At 38.3% G+C, this 20,074-nt stretch overlaps 1 protein-coding gene, 1 long non-coding RNA gene and 1 pseudogene across 3 annotated transcripts; 2 read left to right on the forward strand and 1 right to left on the reverse strand.

Moving 5' to 3' along the window:
- Positions 1-4,120: 4,120 nt before the first annotated feature.
- LOC149041032 (uncharacterized) lies at positions 4,121-9,452 on the forward strand. The gene has a single exon (XM_089214241.1). It carries the CDS (start codon positions 4,184-4,186, stop codon positions 8,591-8,593), a length of 4,410 nt encoding a protein of 1,469 aa, XP_089070367.1. The 5' UTR covers positions 4,121-4,183; the 3' UTR covers positions 8,594-9,452.
- A 987-nt stretch (positions 9,453-10,439) lies between these two features.
- Positions 10,440-13,153, reverse strand: LOC149041033 (uncharacterized). The gene is made up of 4 exons (XR_016189087.1): positions 13,020-13,153; positions 11,202-11,290; positions 10,682-10,783; positions 10,440-10,579 (listed from the first exon to the last, which is right to left on the reverse strand). It is a non-coding gene; the product is annotated as an uncharacterized LOC149041033 (long non-coding RNA).
- Positions 13,154-14,086: 933 nt separating this feature from the next.
- On the forward strand, positions 14,087-19,558 carry LOC113684180 (uncharacterized; annotated as a pseudogene). The gene is made up of 8 exons (XR_016189058.1): positions 14,087-14,299; positions 14,583-14,699; positions 14,940-15,474; positions 16,293-16,481; positions 17,228-17,389; positions 17,540-17,954; positions 18,219-18,276; positions 19,217-19,558. The product of XR_016189058.1 is annotated as an uncharacterized LOC113684180 (transcript).
- Positions 19,559-20,074: the final 516 nt, after the last annotated feature.

Genomic DNA, 20,074 nt, shown 5'->3' on the forward strand with positions numbered 1-20,074 from the left:
CGTTTAACAAACAAGAGCTGATTTATTTGGTGATAATTCTCTGTATTCTTGTGACCTCAATGTTTGATTCAGGTGTGAGGAGAAATTAGATCCCAGTCACTTTCAGGTTGGGGTATTGGGGTTTTCGGTTTTGCAGTTTTGGCTATTTTTAAGATTGGTTTTTTCGGTCTTTGTGCCAGAAAACTTCGGTTTTTACTATTTGGGTCCCGTTTCTCTTCGATCTGAGCGGAAAATATGCGTCTCCAATGATCTCGAATAGCCGCAAAAAGCTCTGTATGCTCCACTTGTCACCACTGCATCGGATCGATCAGCGTTTTGATCACTAGGATGTGGACATTTAAGGCTGTTTTGCATGCGATTTTCGGTTTTGATCTAATTTTTTTGCGGTTGTGTGTTTTTAGTGATTGCGGTTGCTAATAGACCCCGATGCTCTCCGTCCTCAGTGGTTAAGCAGGTTTAAGGGTGTGAATGAAGTACGATTCTTGTCAACTTTTAACAATGCCTCTTAAATATTTTAATTACGATCCATTGTCAACTTGTCTCCCAGTCTGACAAGCAAATCAAACGGTCCGCTTCAGGTTTCATTTATTCTCCTCTTTCGAAGATACAAAAATCAAACTCATAGGAAGCAAAGATAGAAACTTTTGAAGTTGTAATTGACGCAAACAAAGTATTTAGAGACTTCAGAGAAAAACAAGGTGCCAAGTAGAAAAAAAAAACACTTCCAAAACTGTTTTGTTTTGTTTTCCATTTCAAACTGTGATAATGTGGTTTGTTTATGACACCAAATGCTTAGCTCTATTAATTATGAATGCAGACAAAACTAGGGATCTAATACTTTTATTTCAATTATTTTAATTTGAAAACAAATTTTCCTGAAAACATACTCCACTTATCACATTCTTGTCAGAAACAAACCTAAATAAAACTTCAATGATTGTCAAATGTCCATATCATTTTATAATTTATCATCTTTCAGGCTCTAGCGCAGCTCCCCAAGCTCCGACCATTTTGGTCGCCATTGCGAGACAACATTTGGCGACTGAAATTTCGACAAAAGTCGCCAATTGGCAACAAACAGAAGTAAAATAAAGAGGAGGACATGTTGAAAATTTACCCAACGAAAAAGGAAAAGGAATCTTTCGATTTCTTTACATTGATTTAAGTCAGTCAAATGTAAACTTAGCAGCATCATAACGTTGAAACGGTTAGATTTAAGTCGTTAAACTTCCCAACAGTGGCGCGTTATCGCGAAAAAGAAAATCTTGAAGTTGCGAGGGTACCGATCGAGGAATTTCCGACACAATCCCTAAAAATGGTATAATAACATTAGCATAATAGTAGCGATTGCCAAGTCACGCACACTATTTCCATCCTTTAGTCAACAAGTGTGAAATTGGTTCAACCTCAGCGAGGAGACCGAAGAGGAAGTGTTGGTTTTTGAGCGCTTTCAATACAGTCAGCAGGTGTTTCGCAAAACTGTTTCCAGCTACCTTAAACTAAAAAGACTTTAAGGAAAATGCTGTTTTTATTAAAATAATTAATTGATGCGCGTTAATATTCCTATTTGTAAGAACGAGGTGTATAGCGATAGTGTGAACTTCATTCTATGAGATCTATGATATTTTGGCTTGTGGGTGATACACTTTATCGGTGCTTGAATTCGCCTTTTTCGCAACTGTAGAAAAAATGTGAAATCATTGTCCAGCGGATAAAAATCCTCGCGAAATTTAATTCCTTATAGAACATTTAAATTACAGAAAAAATGATCTGAATTGTAAAAAAACAACATATACAAGATATGTATCGGCAAACACACAAATTTTATTAACTGGTCTTACTGGTAATTCAGTTTATTTTTTACCTTCTGTTGCGAAGTGTTGTCTTTAATTTGCAAAGATTCTCGCTATCATCTTCATCTGAATCGGCTAGATTGGTCACTCCTTCGAATATCTTTCGTCCAGTCGTCAAAAGTTACGACATTTTGGAAACTAAAATGAATTTGAAACGCTTGAATCGCGAATTTTCATTCCCTTCTTTTATATTTGCCGGTGTCACAGCGGATTTGGACCCCCCGCGGATTTGGACCCCCCGGTCCAAATCCGCTAGCGGATTTGGACCCCCCTTCGCGGATTTGGACCCCCCCCCCCCAACTAAACATTCCTTTTTCGTAACTTGTTCCAACTGCGAGCTTTTAGGCGATGTCCGTTAAAATTTCAACACAAGATTGCGTACTATAATTGACGAAGAAAAGGGCAGATATCGTTTCATTTCTGACACATTTATTTAAGGTTAAGAATATATGAAAGTCATATATTTGAACTGCGGATAAAGACATGAGTGAAAGTGATCCTCGCAGTGATATACACTACTTAGGCAGTAGTGAAAATAAGGCCTGAAAAAAATTCAGGCCTGTACGGGATTTGAACCCATGACCTCTGCGATGCCCGTGCATCGCAGAGAACCACCATATATTCAAAAGTTACGTTTCATTTTCATTCCAGAGGTAAACAACAGACTTACAGTTGCAGGTTAATTAAACGAAAATCTTAAATTGAGACGCAATGCTGAGAAAAAGATCACGTCTACGAGAATGTTTTAAAATAAAAACCTACTTTCTGAAAAAAAAACTTTCTTTGAAAGCCTACTTTCTAAATTTTTATTATTTCTATTAGGAAGTTATGTATGGTAATGTTTTTACTCAGTTTGGTTAAAGGGGTCCAAATCCGCGGAGGGGAGTCCATATCCGCTAGCGGATATGGACCCCGGGGGTCCAAATCCGCTAGCGGATATGGAGCGGGGGGGTCCATATCCGCTAGCGGATTTGGACCGGGGGGTCCAATTCTAGGGGGGTCCAAATCCGCTGGGACACCGGCCTTGTTTTGAGATCGCAAAAGTATAACCCCGCAAAATACCGTCTCACCAAAATCATGTAATTAAGTTCTCGCCACATAAAGTACCACTGAGTTAAGGTAGAAGAACCGATCTTCTCAAATAAGTTGCAGTTGAAGTGATTGCCAAAAAGAAGCCTGAAATCCTGAGAAGGTTCAAACTCGGAGGGGTTTCCAGCCCGTGCCTTCCGAGACTATCAACTGAGCTACGTAGCCGCATGAAGGAAGAGGAACAGCCAAATTTACGTAGATTCTCAGGTTAGATGGTCCGACGGTGGTCAACTAGTATCGTCGAAGCGTCGAGCGTCGAAGCCCAGTCCTGCATCGTTTCTTCACACTAAGTGCTTATTCTTATCCCTTAACTTTCGCAAAAATTGAAACTAAAAAACCCAACCAAACAAACAAATAAATGACGGGGAACTCTGCATCAATGTAAATCGCTAAAAATCAGTACAATAGAGAACCTTAGACGCTGGAAATGATCCGTGGTTTCATTTTCATACGGGAATGTCTCCTATGTCTTCACTTTTGTATCACAGTTGGCAGTCGCACAAGTCAATCGATCTTGAAAACTGGTGAGAAAAATGAAAGTCGAACAACCAAGTCGTGATTAGAGGCGCTCGTAACTAGTCAGAAAATTACTTTGGCTTAGGTACAGGGGGAAGGTGAAGGAGATTGTGCAGCGACGAGTCACATCTTTTCTGGTTACACTACTAAGCGTGCAATTTGCCTCAGAAAGCAAAAGCCTTCGCCATACTTGTGATTGTCTTTTTAAAACCTCTATCAAAACAATTTCGGATTAATGACACTTACGGCACCTGTCCATTTCAGTTTCCGAAAAGTCTAGAAATGCATGCAGTAACAAAAACGGCGAAAATTCGTCAAATCATTAAATCCGCCAAGCTGATTTCGCTCTGACGAATTTGACTACGATTCGTCAAAATCGTCAAATCCATGAACAACCACTCGGTTTGACAAAATTTCGTTAAATCTGCTATTTCGGTCACCGCGTGCATTTCTACACTTAAGTAAAGATATGTTCAGGGAGTTTCCTCTCTCCGTTTCCCATATCAGCTTCCTGAGTAGTCGAGAAAAGATGGCAGGTGAAAACAAACCATTGGTTAGTTGACAGCTGTAACTTTGCCAAGAATTAAAATTGTAGCTCTTCCCATAAAGAAACTGTGAAATCTGTAGCAATGACTGACCGGAAGTCACCATACTTTCATTATTTCAACTCACGACATAATGCGATTTTCATCTGATCGAAAACAGTGAGAATACAAACGCTAACAATGGATAATCTCAAGGAATTACTTAAACCAAAAACGTTTAACACAGTTAGCCATGCCGCAGTCGCTGTTTGGATCCTGATTGGTGTAATCTTCCTTGGCATTTTTGCAGACGCAGAACACAGCGAATCCAGGTATGATTTCCGCTGTGGCGGGGCGAAGAGTGAAAACATCGACCTTGTCCGTGGAAGATGTTTCGAGTTATACGAGAAGCAGTATAACAAACGCGATGTTCCTATCTATGCCTTTGTGATCATGAATTTCTTCTTCATCGGAACTGTCTGTGCTATATACTCCCAAATAGCGAGCCGTACAGTCGCTCAACTGTCGCCAAGCGCTCGTAACGATGATCTAGAGGGGCAGTTGCGCGACCAAGGAAACGCACTTTCTAGTAAAAAGCTGTTTATCGCTTACTGCTGTCAACTTTTCGCAAGGATTGTTTTAGGAGTTCTCTTCATGGTTCTTCAACAGTTTCTTTATCCTCGGGACTTCCCCCCCAACTTTCCTTGTTATCTAACCTCTGGAGGGAGTCAGCCAAGGAATTCTACTGGCGTCTGGCACGATTGTCATAATCAACGAGCAATAAAGAAAAACTCCTGGATGCGCGCTGTTCTTGTCGTGAACGGAATTTTTCTCTTTGGCATTCTGCTAGAAACCGTCTATATTTTGTTACGAGCGCGGAAAGAGGATAGTTTCATGGAAAATTTCAAGTTTCTAGAGGCTCACCTGAATCTGCCAAGCAAGTCTCAACAATTCCGAAAACCACCGCTTCAGGAATTCATCGAGAATACAAAGAAAATTATTAAAGAAGAGACAAATCAACCTCCCCAACTCCGGTCGCCTTTTTCAAGTACTCCCGGCGAAGGACGCCCAGCTAAACATTTGACTCTGGATCAGATTTACACAAACCTTGTCGTTGTTCCAGACATGGCTAATTATGACTTTACTGGAGACAGACGGCAGAAACTCGAAGTCTACACCAGATCGGGTGGGGAAAACACAACACCAAGAGGGCCGGATGACATTCTTAACCACGAAAACAAAAACGTTTTGATTGTTGGTCGTCCCGGAATCGGAAAGACACTTTGCTGTACCAAACTCCTCAGAGACTGGGCATTTCACAAAGTATTCCATGAATCATCTGATGATAAAATCCATTTCGATGCTGCTTTCTTCATCAAATTCAGAGCATTCAACACGGCAACCGACCTTAGCCTCCGGGAACTGCTCACATCGTCGGAACATTCCCCCTCAGATCACATAGATGATGAGGTCTGGAATTACATCCTTGAGAACCCCCAAAGAGTTCTCTTGATTTTCGACGGAATCGATGAATTTAAACATAAGTCAAAGATCGGCGAGGAAAACTTCGAGCCTCAATTTAAAAACCGCGCAGACGAGAAGATGCCCTTGTATGCTCTATACGAGAAACTCGCGACTGGGAAACTTCTCAACGGAGCTGCCGTTTTGACAACCACAAGACCTACGGCTTTGTCATGCATCGAGCGTGTTAATTTCGACAAAGTCTTCGAGATCCTCGGCTTCTCATCCGAACAAGTCGAAGAGTACGTAACCAAATTTGCTGAGGAGGACAAGCATGCGGGCAAAACAATATGGCGACACATCGGCGGCAACAGGAACATTCTCTCTCTATGCTACATTCCTGCGAGTTGCTTCATCATTTGCTCAACTCTCTTTCAAATGTCGAAGTTCTATGGTTCTAAAAGTCTAAGTCTACCAACGAAATTAACAGATATTTACAAGAAAGCAGTGAAAATATTTTACTTAAGACACAACGAAGAATTCCGCGGCAAGAATTTCACTCGCGAAGATTTTGAATCAGATAAGTTGCCCTCTAACGTGGAAAAGAAATTCGAGAAACTTGAAAAAATGGCATTTGAAGGAATTAAAGAAGGAAGGCTGGTCTTCGGGGGAAACGAGGTACGCGGATTGGAAGGCAGCGCTCTTTTTCACCGCTTACCCGACCGTGAAACTACCCCGCTAAAACGTGAACAACAATTCTGTTTCATTCATTTAACAATGCAAGAGTTTTTCGCTGCGAGGCACCTAGCAAACATGGATGAAACAGAACTGAGGAACTTTGTTTCTACGAACATCGCGGACGGCAAATGGCAGCTGGTTTTTCAGTTTCTAGCAGGACTAATGAACGAGAAAGAAAACCTACCGAGCGAAATCATCACAGACCTTCTTCCTGTGGAAACTGAAGAGAAAGAAAGCGAGTCGTACAACGAAGAGTGGACAGAGGATATGGAGCCAAGGAAAGTAACTTGTTGGCCGACTAGAGACAAAAAACATTTAGCAGTGACATTATTTAAATGCATTAACGAAAGTAGTGAGATGGAGGAAATAGTTCAGAGAAAACTACAACAAATTAACTTTAATTTTGTAAATTTTAATGATTGTCAACTCACACCTGTTGATTGTGCTTCAGTAGTTACTGTAATTAAGAATGTTCAACAAATTTCACATTTAGATTTGGCCTTCAATAACTTTGGTCCGTTAGGTTGTTTTGAAATTTGTAAGTTGTTAAAATGTAGTAAATCTCAACTGAGCTGGTTAGACCTCATAGGAAATCAATTGACAGACGAAGGAGCAAAGTATTTAGCTGAAGCCATCAACAACAACAACTGTCAGCTACGCAAGTTAAACCTCTTAGGAAATAACATCTCAGACATTGGAGCACAGCACTTGGCTGAAGCCATCAACAACAACAACTGTCAGCTACGCACGTTAATCCTCCACAGAAATAACATCTCAGACATTGGAGCACAGCACTTGGCTGAAGCCATCAACAACAACAACTGTCAGCTACGCACGTTATACCTCGCAGCAAATAACATCTCAGACATTGGAGCACAGCACTTGGCTAAAGCCATCAACAACAACAACTGTCAGCTACGCACGTTAATCCTCAAAGAGAATAACATTTCAGACATTGGAGCACAGCACTTGGCTGAAGCCATCAACAACAACAACTGTCAGCTACACACGTTAAACCTCACAGCAAATAACATCTCAGACATTGGAGCACAGCACTTGGCTTACGCCATCAACAACAACAACTGTCAGCTACACACGTTAATCCTCCACAGAAATAACATCTCAGACATTGGAGCACAGCACTTGGCTAAAGCCATCAACAACAACAACTGTCAGCTACGCACGTTAATCCTCCACAGAAATAACATCTCAGACATTGGAGCACAGCACTTGGCTTACGCCATCAACAACAACAACTGTCAGCTACACACGTTAATCCTCCACAGAAATAACATCTCAGACATTGGAGCACAGCACTTGGCTGAAGCCATCAACAACAACAACTGTCAGCTACACACGTTAAACCTCACAGCAAATAACATCTCAGACATTGGAGCACAGCACTTGGCTTACGCCATCAACAACAACAACTGTCAGCTACGCACGTTAATCCTCCACAGAAATAACATCTCAGACATTGGAGCACAGCACTTGGCTAAAGCCATCAACAACAACAACTGTCAGCTAAGCACGTTAATCCTCAAAGAGAATAACATTTCAGACATTGGAGCACAGCACTTGGCTGAAGCCATCAACAACAACAACTGTCAGCTACGCACGTTAAACCTCACAGAGAATAACATTTCAGACATTGGAGCACGGCACTTGGCTGAAGCCATCAACAACAACAACTGTCAGCTACGCACGTTAAACCTCACATTCAATAACATCTCACACGTTGGAGCACAGCACTTGGCTGAAGCCATCAACAACAACAACTGTCAGCTACGCACGTTAAACCTCACAGCAAATAACATCTCACACGTTGGAGCACAGCACTTGGCTGAAGCCATCAACAACAACAACTGTCAGCTACGCACGTTAAACCTCACAAGAAATAACATCTCACACATTGGAGCACAACACTTGGCTGAAGCCATCAACAACAACAACTGTCAGCTACGCTCGTTAGACCTCGCAGCAAATAACATCTCAGACATTGGAGCAAAGCACTTGGCTGAAGCCATCAACAACAACAACTGTCAGCTACGCACGTTATACCTCTCACACAATTACATCTCAGACATTGGAGCACAGCACTTGGCTGAAGCCATCAACAACAACAACTGTCAGCTACGTACGTTAAACCTCACACACAATAACATCTCACACATTGGAGCACAGCACTTGGCTGAAGCCATCAACAACAACAACTGTCAGCTACGCACGTTAAACCTCAGAGAAAATAACATCTCAGACATTGGAGCACAGCACTTGGCTGAAGCCATCAACAACAACTACTGTCAGCTACGCACGTTAAACCTCACACACAATAACATCACAGCAGCAGGTAAACAACACGCAAGGAATTTACTTAGCAATAGTCAGTCTAACTGTCGCCTTATTTTCTAACATCGCCAATTCACAAATAATTGCATAATCTGGAAAAAAAGTTAAATAATCACTTACAATTCAAAATGTGAGGCAACCAGCTCAGTGACAATTACTACACAACCGCTAAAATCGTGAATGAACGAAAGAAAACAAAGTTTGTGAAGCGCTCAGAGCAGAGAGATTATTTGAACCGGATCGAAATGAAGAAAAATGAACCAATGAACATGTTTATTGAGAACAAAGGATGTCAAAGTGTCTTTTTTTGTAAACGAACCAATTACATTGAAGTTAAAACACAAAACTTACTGCATAGAAAACAAACAAACCTCGGACCTCTCAGGAAACTTTATCATTTTATGATTGGTTTATTTCGATCCTAAATTTACTGCTTGCTTTTGTATGATTTGATCATTTATGTCTGTCACATGAAATAGTTTTCCGTTTAGTTTATTGAAATTTTTTTGGAGATTATAGGCGGATCAGATGAGTGAATACGATTCAGATCGCTTGCAAGGATAACAGTTTTCTATTTTTTTTAGTTTGTTTTTCTTTTTTTGTTTGTTTTTCTTTTCGATAAAAAAAATCCGGTTCGAGTAGTTTCATACTGTACACAAATTGTAAATATGTAAACCCATTACTTTTCAAATACAAAAGACTTTATTGTAGGTTAGAGGTATGAGAAATATATTACGTTACACAATTTTTTAAGGTATATGCAGTAGCTTTAAATATTGGAGTGTTTTTGCACATATTTTTTGCCTGTTACTATCACCATGATAAAATGAAAAACTTTGACAGTTGAGATTTCACTGACTAGTATTTGTAGATAAGAGCAGAACTCCTAAGTTTATCAGATGATTGTTGAATAAATCATGTAAGCAGATTTATTCTTTGTGTTGCTATCAATTCAGCCCTTATGGTTAGACATATCAGACAGAGTAAAGAGCTTTACAAAAAGTTTTGAAACAAAACAAAAATTGGACGAAGGAAGACAATGGGGGTGGGGCAGGGGAAGGAGGGGTTGGTAAAGCCTTCTCAATATCAAACAAAAGTATAAATAATTTATCTGAGAAACATGAACAGCTCAAATAGAGGCTTTTTTCAGCAGTACCTTTTCTCTAACAGAGATAGCACCCTTCTTAAAATCAACTGTTGCCCTGCCTTAGGTTGAAATACAAAATTCTTCCAACCCTATTTTAAACCTAGACCAAAATTCCACACCCTCTCTTAAACCAGAAATAAAACATCTTTAAATTAAATGAAAATACCTTATTACCTCAAATAAATGCCCAACCAGATGTTGAAAATTCTGGTCCAAATTTTCATCATACACAATCATGTTTATTTTTTTCATAATATGCATGTTTAGTTTTGAGAATTTGGTATTGGATCAAGTAATAATCCCCTCCCCTAACTGATATTTTCTTCAATCCCACCACTTGTTTGCTTGATATTGTATGGATATTGTAAGGAGAAATTCTGTCTTGGTCACTCATGGGAGTGAAGGCTTAAAGGGTTAACACACAATGAAAAATTGCTTGACCCTATTTTTAATCAAGTTTCTTTCACAAGTTAACAAATATTCAATACCCTATTTACATGAACATGTGAATCTGTCAGCTACTGACAATTTTAATCTTAAGTATTCGTAACAACTATAACCATAATGCTTTCTGTTCTCTGAGGCTTATAACCCATTAACTTCCAAGGACTGATTGCTACTTCTCCCTTGCAGCTGCTATACATTTCATTGTAAATTAATTACAACAATTTGAGGTTAGATCAAGATAAAAACTTGAAGGTATTCTCATTACCTTATGGATACAACAAGGAGAAGCTACTACATGTTAATCACTTCAGGGAAGTAAAGGGTTAAGATGTGCACATCTGCAATTATTGTTAGGAGTTCTTTGTCTCAATATAAACAAATTGGGCTTTAACTTGGGGTAGAAGAGCACAGAACATGTCATCACAATGGAATGTGCTGCACATCAAATTCATCACCTTAGAGAAAAATGTGTAAAAATATGTAATATGTCAGTTAGCTTACTCACAAGCATATTAACTTGGTACATCTAGAAATATGCAAATTAGTCTTTAACTTACATTTATCTCAGTAGTCTGGAAATGTGGAATTCTGGAAATATGCCAATAATTCTTTAGCTAGGTTGCATGTATCTTAACTTGGCAGTCTATAAATGTGAAAATCTGGAAATAGTAAAAGGATATGGTTTTAACTTTGGTTCTAAAAACATTCAATTTTCTTTGTAGCCCAATGTCTTGCTTCCTCTACTTCATTCAGTAAAGAAAGATCCTTAATCTATCAAACATCTTTGTTTTGTTCAATTTCCCAACAGAAACATGGGAGAAGAGAGGGACAAAAGTTCAAAGAGAGGGGGGGGGGAAAGAAAAGAGAGGACCAAGAGGGGAGGGGTATGACAAAGGTTGCAAAGGTGGTGAAAATGGTGACAATAAAAACAAAAATGTTGACCCTGGTAAAGTGAAGATCAACTGTACCAATAAAACTCAATAGAAAAGGGCTTAGAAATAACAATTACCTCAGCATATATGGTTTGCCCTTTTTCTTGAAATCACTTAAATGGCACAATTCACAAGTTTTCTTTACCTCTTGTTTGAACCATTTCAACAGATATGATGCGTGCATGTGTTTTACTGAACCAGAACCGTAGCACTGAGTTTTAGGGGCTTGTTCCCCTGAAGAGTGATAAATACAGCAGATGCCCTGACTCAGACAGATCAGAATTTCCCGAAATTCACATTTCCTGAAAAAGAGTAAAGATTAATTTTTTAATGATTTTTGAGTTATTAGCTGAAATATGAAGTATATGACCCTATGTTGGCATATAAAAAGATATTTATCTTGGATGGGCACATTAGGATATGTATCTTACATTAATCTGACTTGTGCATCAGGGTATTATCTCACACTAATCAGATCACAGCAATGAGGTATGCTTGCACCAATCAGAGTGTCACAATACTGTCCCTCATGCCTATCACATCATGAAATTAGGGTACCACAATTTTTGCCTTTTGATTGCTCTTTTCGCCAAAGCTGAAAAGATCACAAAGTTATATTTACTTTCTGCATCAACTGTGATGTGGACTATCTGTTTCTTTTTGCTTTTAAAAGTTCTGCATGCTTCTGTTTGTCATCTTGTGTTTAAAAGGTATTTTCCTGATACAATTACATGTTAACTTGTTGCTATGGACTAGACTTTCTCAGATAGTATGCCATTTTCCAGTAAACAACCAAAATTTTACAACATAACCCCACTCCACTAAAAAAATTTCACATGGAACTAAATACTACTGTTAGTCAATTTTCCATGCAATTCTCACATGCTGAGATATTATCTAGCGATCAAATTCACTTTTAGCTGCCTAGGACTTCACCCCATCACATGTCAATTCCTTCTAGACAGCCTGCATCTTATCATGTATTCCGCACAAATGGGGCAAAGTACAGATAGGCAATTACCAAATAAAGAGCCCATGTTGTTATGCTTTGAATTATGATACTTTTCTCACCACTTTTCTGCACTAATGTTGATAATTTTTGCTAACAATTATTCAGACACCAGTGGCAATAGACCTTAAAATGTTTCTCTGAGTTTATTTCTGATAAACTGGAAGGTTTTGTTTTTTTGCTCTCCACTAAACAATATCTTCATCAGAATCTTTCATAGGTAAATACTCTTTTTCTTTTACAAAAATGCAAAAATCAGTTGCTTAGTTTCCTATTTTGACCCACCCATCATAGAAAAAATAGTATGCTAAATATTTAACTATCATAACAACACTCCTTAGTATGACACACTGCACAGCAATTGGAATCATCATTTGCATGAATGTACTTCTGACACTATGGGGCCCTATGGTAAGACTAAACTCTCAAGGATTCCCTGCCTTTTTGTAGACATACCACTCAGCATATCTATTTCCCAGAGAAAACTGGAAAACTGAAATACTCCTAAACTCCACTGACTTGGGGAGGAGGTTGGTTAGGATGAGGAACAGGGAGCTGGTTTCACTTTAGTATTCACAGGTGACTCATAATTCTCAAAAACTGTCTCACAATGCCATTGGGAAATCATGAAAAGAATAATTTACAGGCCTGTTAACAGTTTCATCATCTGGAAAATTAGCCTAATGCTCTTTGAAAAGTATAAAGCTACTAACTACAGGGGAAGCAGAACTGGGAGCAGCAGAAGATGAGGGAAACGTGGGGGGGGGGGGGGTGGGTCAACAACTACACATTCAAACAAAACTATCATTCAAATGGAGTAAAATTATCACGTTCAACACGAACATACTGATCTACTGCGAAAAATAGAGTTAACTTTGATCATTCTTGTGGATATGCATTCAAAAATCAAGGTTGCTATGTTGAATTTGTACCAGATGAAAACATTTCACTCACTAAAAGCTGCAGACTCTTCCTCCGGCAGCTCCTCGTCGTCACCGCCTTCTCCTTCCCTAAAATATCAACATGACGATGTTTGCGTTCCGCTTGTTCCTTGGAGTTAACCAATACAAAATAAAAGCCAGTCTATGACTTCACGTGCATCTGTTGTATAGTTAAGGGGAGTAAAACGTACAACTGTGAGAACGTTTGATGAGGCAGCTTTCACGTTCAAATCGATAACAATGTCAACATGTAGAGGTGAGACCCTGAAAAACATGATTCCGAAGAGCGATGGCCAGTGTCAGGGCTGAACCAAGACGAGTCACAAGAGATATGATTTAACGAGTGTCCCACGATAATTCGCCATTTTGAAACCGTGAGGGGCTTTGGGACGAAAATAACCACCAGCTGCTGGTACACTTCATGATACATACACCACCTATTATAGTGGCCCATCATTATGGTGGAAAGAATGCGTTTTAATTTTATCACATTTTGTAAAAAAGAGCAAGTATATTTCTCGGCGCTGACATTCATTCTTCCATAGCTCTTTTCTTTTGTTACAACATATCAGACTTTCCCGGAGAATCGTGATCGTGTGGTATTTTTGTTTTTAATTTTTTTAATTCACACCGATCTATTTTCGATATTCCTTATTTTTTTAGGAAGCCCAAAGTCACGAGGAGGATCCCCCAGCTACTGCTGGTCGTGCAAGAAAAAGAGAGTCCTTTTTTTGTAAGTTTTATATTTCACGTGTGGGAGCATGATTTCATTGTTCAGGTTGCAAACTGTTGTATATGAGATTTTCATTTTCTATTTTATTTTCTTTCAGGTGGCGTTTGAGACAGACTCAAACAAGCGTAATCAGATGGATGGACGGTCCATGAAGTCTATGCAAACAAAAGTATTACAGTGTTTCCTTTTTTTAATTTTACATATATTTTTTTATATTTATTTATTTGAATTTCCCAACGTAATTTAACAGGATTTTAAATAAAAACTGTTTTTTAAGCTCATGATATCGGGGTTGAAATTGTTTGTATCTACATCCCTAACAATGCAGTACCTCAGGATTTTTTTTATTCTAAACTAGCCCTACCTTCCTTCCTTCCTTCCTTCCTTCCTTCCTTCCTTCCTTTCTGTCTGTCTGTCTGTCTGTCTGTCTGCTTGGCTTTCTTCCTCTATTTTTGCTTTATTTCTCTCTTTTTGCTTTTTGATGCAAGAATGGTATGCTAGGACTAAGCTGTCAGAACTCTGCCTTGCATTTAGGAAAGGCCAGTTCTGGATTGCAACAGGTTTAATGCTTTGACAGTTTAAGGCAATGATTGATGTTATTTATAGCCCACAGTATATTTTAAGTCATGGAAGATATGGAGCATTTTTCTGATTTCTCATTCATTTCTCTATACAAGTAATACTTATTTTAACTGGTTCAATTCATTAAATTCTGAGTGCATTTTAACATCATTTTGTTTTGCATCTGTTATAAGTACTTTATTTTGTGAGTCTAGTACTCACCTTTCTGCTTCCAGATTTTAATTTACAGTATAATACAGTTTGAATGTTTATTTCCTATAGTGCAACAAGTTCAAGCTCAAGAAATGGCAGCTGATGATGACATACCACCAGAAGACCCTGTGAAATTTAGAGTGGTAGATCTGAGGAAAATGGTTGTTAGGGAAGTCAAAAAAGATGGTAAAGAAATCTAAAAAAGCAAACTGGATAAACGGTTCGTTTTTCACAAATGCAAACAGTTTTGGGGGTGATGTACTTAAAAGGCTCTGCAATTTGTCTATTCTAATCATACAACCCACAATTTTGTTTCTTTAAAGTGCTAAATCGAATAGCAATGCAGTTGTTAAATGTAAAAATTTAAGCACCCACCGTCAATTTTCCAGTAGATTTGCAGAATTTATATGGTGTATTTTCATGTAGGGAGATCTGAGCCTGGATGGGGGAAAGAAGCATGCTGACCAGTTTGGTGGCCTGAAGAAGTTGAGTTCATAGATGTAAATAAAAGCAACAAGCAACCACATCTGGAGGATTTAATTTCAATAATGCATTCCTACAGAAATTGGAATCAACAACAGGACCCTCAAGAGGTTGACATCACAGTAAATGATTCTGCTCACAGTCCTGTGATTCCCATTCCTGTATCATCGACACCAGCTTCTGCTTTTATTTCTGATCCCCCCTCATCTGCCCCTGAAGTTTTTGCAAGCCCCATTTGCCCTCCTGCTCCTTCATCAACACCTGCTCAGTCACCATTTCTATATCTGATCCTCCCTTTGCAACTCCTGAAGGTCACGTTCAACCTTCTCTTGTATTTGAGGACATTGTAAAGAGGAAATTTGGGAGTGAATCAGTTTACTGTGGTAATATGTGGCAATCTGTACTGCAAACCTGCAGTGAACTGAATCAGATCCAAACATCAAAGATGCTGAGTATTCTAGGAAAACTGAATGAAGACGTAAGCTTCCTGTTATTAATTGAACTCCTTTTTGATCATTACTTTTTTGTGCATGTATGTGTGGCAAACAAATAAACAAACATACCATTTCATTTATTTATTTCACAATTTAATCTAGTCTAAGATGCAAGTATTTTGTTTTGAATTTACCATTCCTGAACATTTCTCTATGTCATTTCATCAGCTGTCAGCTTCAGTTTTAATAACAGTTGTTCAGGTAGAAGCTTGGTAAGGGGGTTATGTCCAAGCAGTTTGGTCCTACTAACTCCAAAAGGTGGATATTGTTTATTTAAGGGTCCACTAATGCCAGGCCAATTCCAGCTCTTTAGTGTGATGTTCAAAAAGTTTTTTTTTCAACTTGATGATTAGGGTTGGGGCATTTAATGAGGAATCCATCATGAGGGCAAACATTCATGAGAGTTAATTAACAGCCTTTGACGATTAATATTAATGTTATTTTGTTTATCAATTTGTGATCTACCTATTAATGCAAAGTGTTTTTTCCTTTCCTAGACTGAAATCCATATAATCATAAAGCCCCAAATTGCAAGGGACATTTTAGGATGCATGGTCAGATTGCCTTGGGAGGTGAATTTAAGTTTATCTCCTCACCACCTGGAACATCTCCTGAAGATCTCTCTATGTCAGCTTATCAGCCGCAAGAATCAGCGCAGACTTCCTGAGCAGTAAAAAGTTCAGTAAAAGTTATTAACTTGGAACAATTATCATCATCATTATTATTGTTACTATTATCATTATTTTCATTTATAAATTTTATTGTATTGGTTGTTATTAACTTTATATTCTATTGCTTTTAGAGATTTTCCAGCTATGTTGACCAGTCCATTTGTGAGCTTGGTCTGGAGCCATTCTCCTCAAGTGGGGATGGAAACTGCTTTTATAATTCACTATCCATACTCATGTCTGCACATGAAAGTGACGTTGAATTTTTTAGACCAGGTGTAGCAATGTATGGTCTTGCTCACTATGACTACATTGTTGATGAAGTAAGAACAATCAGTTATTTTTTGTTATGTTTGCTAAGCTTATTAGAGTACAATTTTAACATCCTTGTTTTATGTTTTAAGTGAACTTTAACAGAGGTTTACCTCTGGATCTCCTTTTCAAAGTTGAGACTGAGGCATGATAAATCAATCTTAAATTAATTTTTTGAAAATTTATTTATTAGTTCTTTTTTTAGGTGCTTGTTTATGTGGTTGCTTGTTATACAGAAATATTTTAATCCAGCTGTTAGAGAAATTTGCTACTTTGATATTCTCAGATTACTTAGCAAGCAATATAAGGTTGTGGTTTTTTTCGTTATCCTCTAAACACTAACTGCCATTCATGTCAATTCATTTCTTTTCATCAACTTCATTTGTTACATTGACTGCTTGCAAAACCCAAAATCCTTTGATCACTTTTGATAATTACACAATGATTTTTTGTGCACATGGTTTTCAATCATATTTGACAACTGTCCAATAAACTAATATTTGTAGTAGATGGATAGATAGTTTTATTTAAAATCCCATGGCAGCCTAATAAGGCTGAATTGCATGATTATTTACAATACAATACTGGCTAAAATTGTAGGAATAGTAGTCATCTCAGTGTTGTGTTAACCGTTCCTGTAGTTACTTATTACCCTCTCTTTAGAAGTAACTGAACTGCATTTTGAAAAATTATATTCCGTTCGCAATATAACCTTAAAATGAGTTACTTTGTGCTTCTGTCATATTTCTTTTTACAGAACACGTGGCATTTTACTGACAGAGGCGATGCTTTGTAGTGGGCAGCCGGTGTGAGCCTTTCACCAAACGAGGTTCAGACAAAGACAAATCTATTCAGGAAATTGTCGCAAAAAGTGTCCAAGGCCAAGTCTTCAATGCCTTACAGAATTTTACTGATATTGGTAACTAACTTGTGACTTGTTCGTTTTAAGGACTGGCTCACATTCTTTTGAATCAATTCCACATCTTCATCATCTCATTAAAACCAGTTATCAGCTCGTTTCTCCAGGCAAGTTGGCATTACAATACTGACATCCGCAGTTTTTTTTAAGAACTCCTGCAGGTAACCTTTGCTGCTGGCTTTTTGAAGAAACCAATACAACAGCACTGCGAACTGTCTGGGGCTGTCTGGTACAACACAAAACAAAGTCCTCCTTGTTGCTTCCAGCCAGACAGGGAAGAGGGGCCTTTTCACATCATCTGGCTGACACTTACAGGACAAGGAAACACCTTCAACCACATATGCCCCCTTCTGCCATGGAAGTGTGGTGCATTAGATGCTTTCTTGTGTGTGTTTTGGCGAAGATTTAACACCCAACATTCAAGTCGCAATGAGATGGTGCTGTGCCTTACCTGCTTTGAGTGCTACCACTGCGTTTGTTTGGACATTTCTTTCGAAGAGGCCAAGGATTCCACTAAAGTGGATTGTGGCTGCACGTTGCCTCACCCATATCGGAGCCACGACATGTGAGTGTACAGTGGAATCCCTATTCTTCGAACCTCCTGATAACTCGAACCCTTGAGATGCTGTTTCCCTTCTCTCAGTCGAACACTGTAACTTTACCCCGATTCCTAAAGCTACCTTATTATTTGAACAAAGTTTTGTTTATCTTGAATGTTGGAAAAAAAATCTTGATTTCACTGTACTTTCTCTGCTGCTTTTTTGTTTTGGCTCGTTTATAATGTTTTTAAATGTAGCTTACTGTTCATTTTATCTATTATATTTTGTAGATCGGTTTACTCAAACCAAGGTAGCATTCTACGGTTTCTAGCGAAGGCATATTTGAAGGTTGGTACGTTAACGATACACTTATTATAAAGATTTTATCAAATCTAAATTACGGGTTAAAGTTTGTATTGCTTCCTTTCATTTTGAGACATTAACAACAGAACTCCTAATTAACAAAATTATACATTAAGGTTGGCACTGAACACCAAACATCGTCTTTTGTCGCACCGAGACTTGATGAGGTTGGTAGCAACTGGACCCCTCGGAGGACACGCGGTAATTGCGATACTTAGAATCGCTTGTAGGACATCGACAACTACTGATTGTGTACAGGGACAAGTTGCTTTGCGACGTAATTTCGTTTTTCCAGTGTTCTTTAAAAGATGATTGTTTAAATGCCATTATTCCGCATAACGCAAAAATAATATGCTCGCACGGCCTTGGTTTAATTTAGTTTCGCGATTTTCGGCTATCATGGTATACAACATGCAGGGTGTTTAAAACTAACAAAAAAGTAAAGCGACCTGCGCGTTTTTTTATCTAGTTCCTATTGACATTATGATCCTTTCGTTTTCACTGAAACGAACAGGCCGAGCGTATGGCAGCAGTTGCAATGCCTATCATTGCTCCACTTTTGAAAGACCTCTCTCTACAGACCCGGCTCTTTAGGGATGTGATGCTACCAGAAGTATTGTATTTGAAATTGTTTCTAGTACGGCACGGCTTATTGTTTAGTATCTGAATACTTATCATATTTTAATCTTTCAATTATATACCGCGACTTTTCCAGCTTAAAAAAGGGAGTTTTTGATGACAAGCCTCATCTGTGACGGTCACCTCCAAACTTGCCTAGTGTTTTACATGTAACTTTTTGGGTTGACAGATTTCCAGTATGCTATATTTCCAGAGGGTGTACACTGCAAACCGTTTTTTTTTTTTAGGAAGTTATTTTAAACCATAACTGGCTAAAAAGTTCATGCTTTTTCTTCTTATCTTTCAGAGCGTAATCAAGTTCATCATGGAAAAAGAGGATCTCAATTATTTTAGAGCTTCAATTTTCTTTCAAAATAGTCTTGTTTCGGCAGCAACTTCATGGATGGTTTTAGGCTCACTTTGCTAAATATAATTGTCGGTTTTATTACATCATCATGACAAACCACATATCAAATTGTGGTCAGCAATATATTGACGAAAGTTTTGATCCAGGTGCTTCAGAAAATTAAATCCAGTCCGCTCTTAACTTCGCGTATTTTATCGTGTACTTTCTTATGTTTGATACAAATAGTGCGGTGGTTTAGTTATTGAAAACCCTTAATAACAGGAATAAATTTCAAGAAAATAATACAGTTGTTGGTAGTTATACGTCTTAGGTTATTTAAAATGAAATTATTATTAGGTGCTACACCAGGTCAATTCTCTAAACCAACGAGAAAAATTCCTCATCTTCACACTTTCGATACGATGTACCTTTTCTATGCAGCCTTGTTTCCTTAGTGCGGTAAATCTATCCATCATAAGCATATGTACCAAAACAGGAAGGGTATTTAAACGAAACCGCAACACAATAAAGGCCCAACTCATTTGATAAGTATGTTTAAATTACTCGGAATAAACCGGAATAATGACGTTACGCGGACAAAACAATCGAAACTTTGTCCGACTTAAGAAAATCATTTCCATTGCAATGAACAGCCTTGTAGTCAGTCAAGTGTTACTAATCATGATCAAGATAAGAAAGGGAAACAAAAGGCAAGAAACTATTTTCTATCATTTAGTCTTGTTAATATATATATTTAGGCAAGCCTAAAAGCGGAGCTCCACGGTTATGTGTTGTTTACTGCTCTTAAGAATTTATTTT

Source organism: Pocillopora damicornis, chromosome 8, assembly GCF_964200805.1.
Source record: "Pocillopora damicornis chromosome 8, jaPocDami1.2, whole genome shotgun sequence".
Taxonomy (NCBI): Eukaryota; Metazoa; Cnidaria; class Anthozoa; order Scleractinia; family Pocilloporidae; genus Pocillopora; species Pocillopora damicornis.

Excerpts from the sequence above, each read along its gene's own strand:
- LOC149041032 (XM_089214241.1), top strand. The coding sequence starts at position 4,184 with ATGGATAATCTCAAGGAATTACTTAAACCAAAAACGTTTAACACAGTT.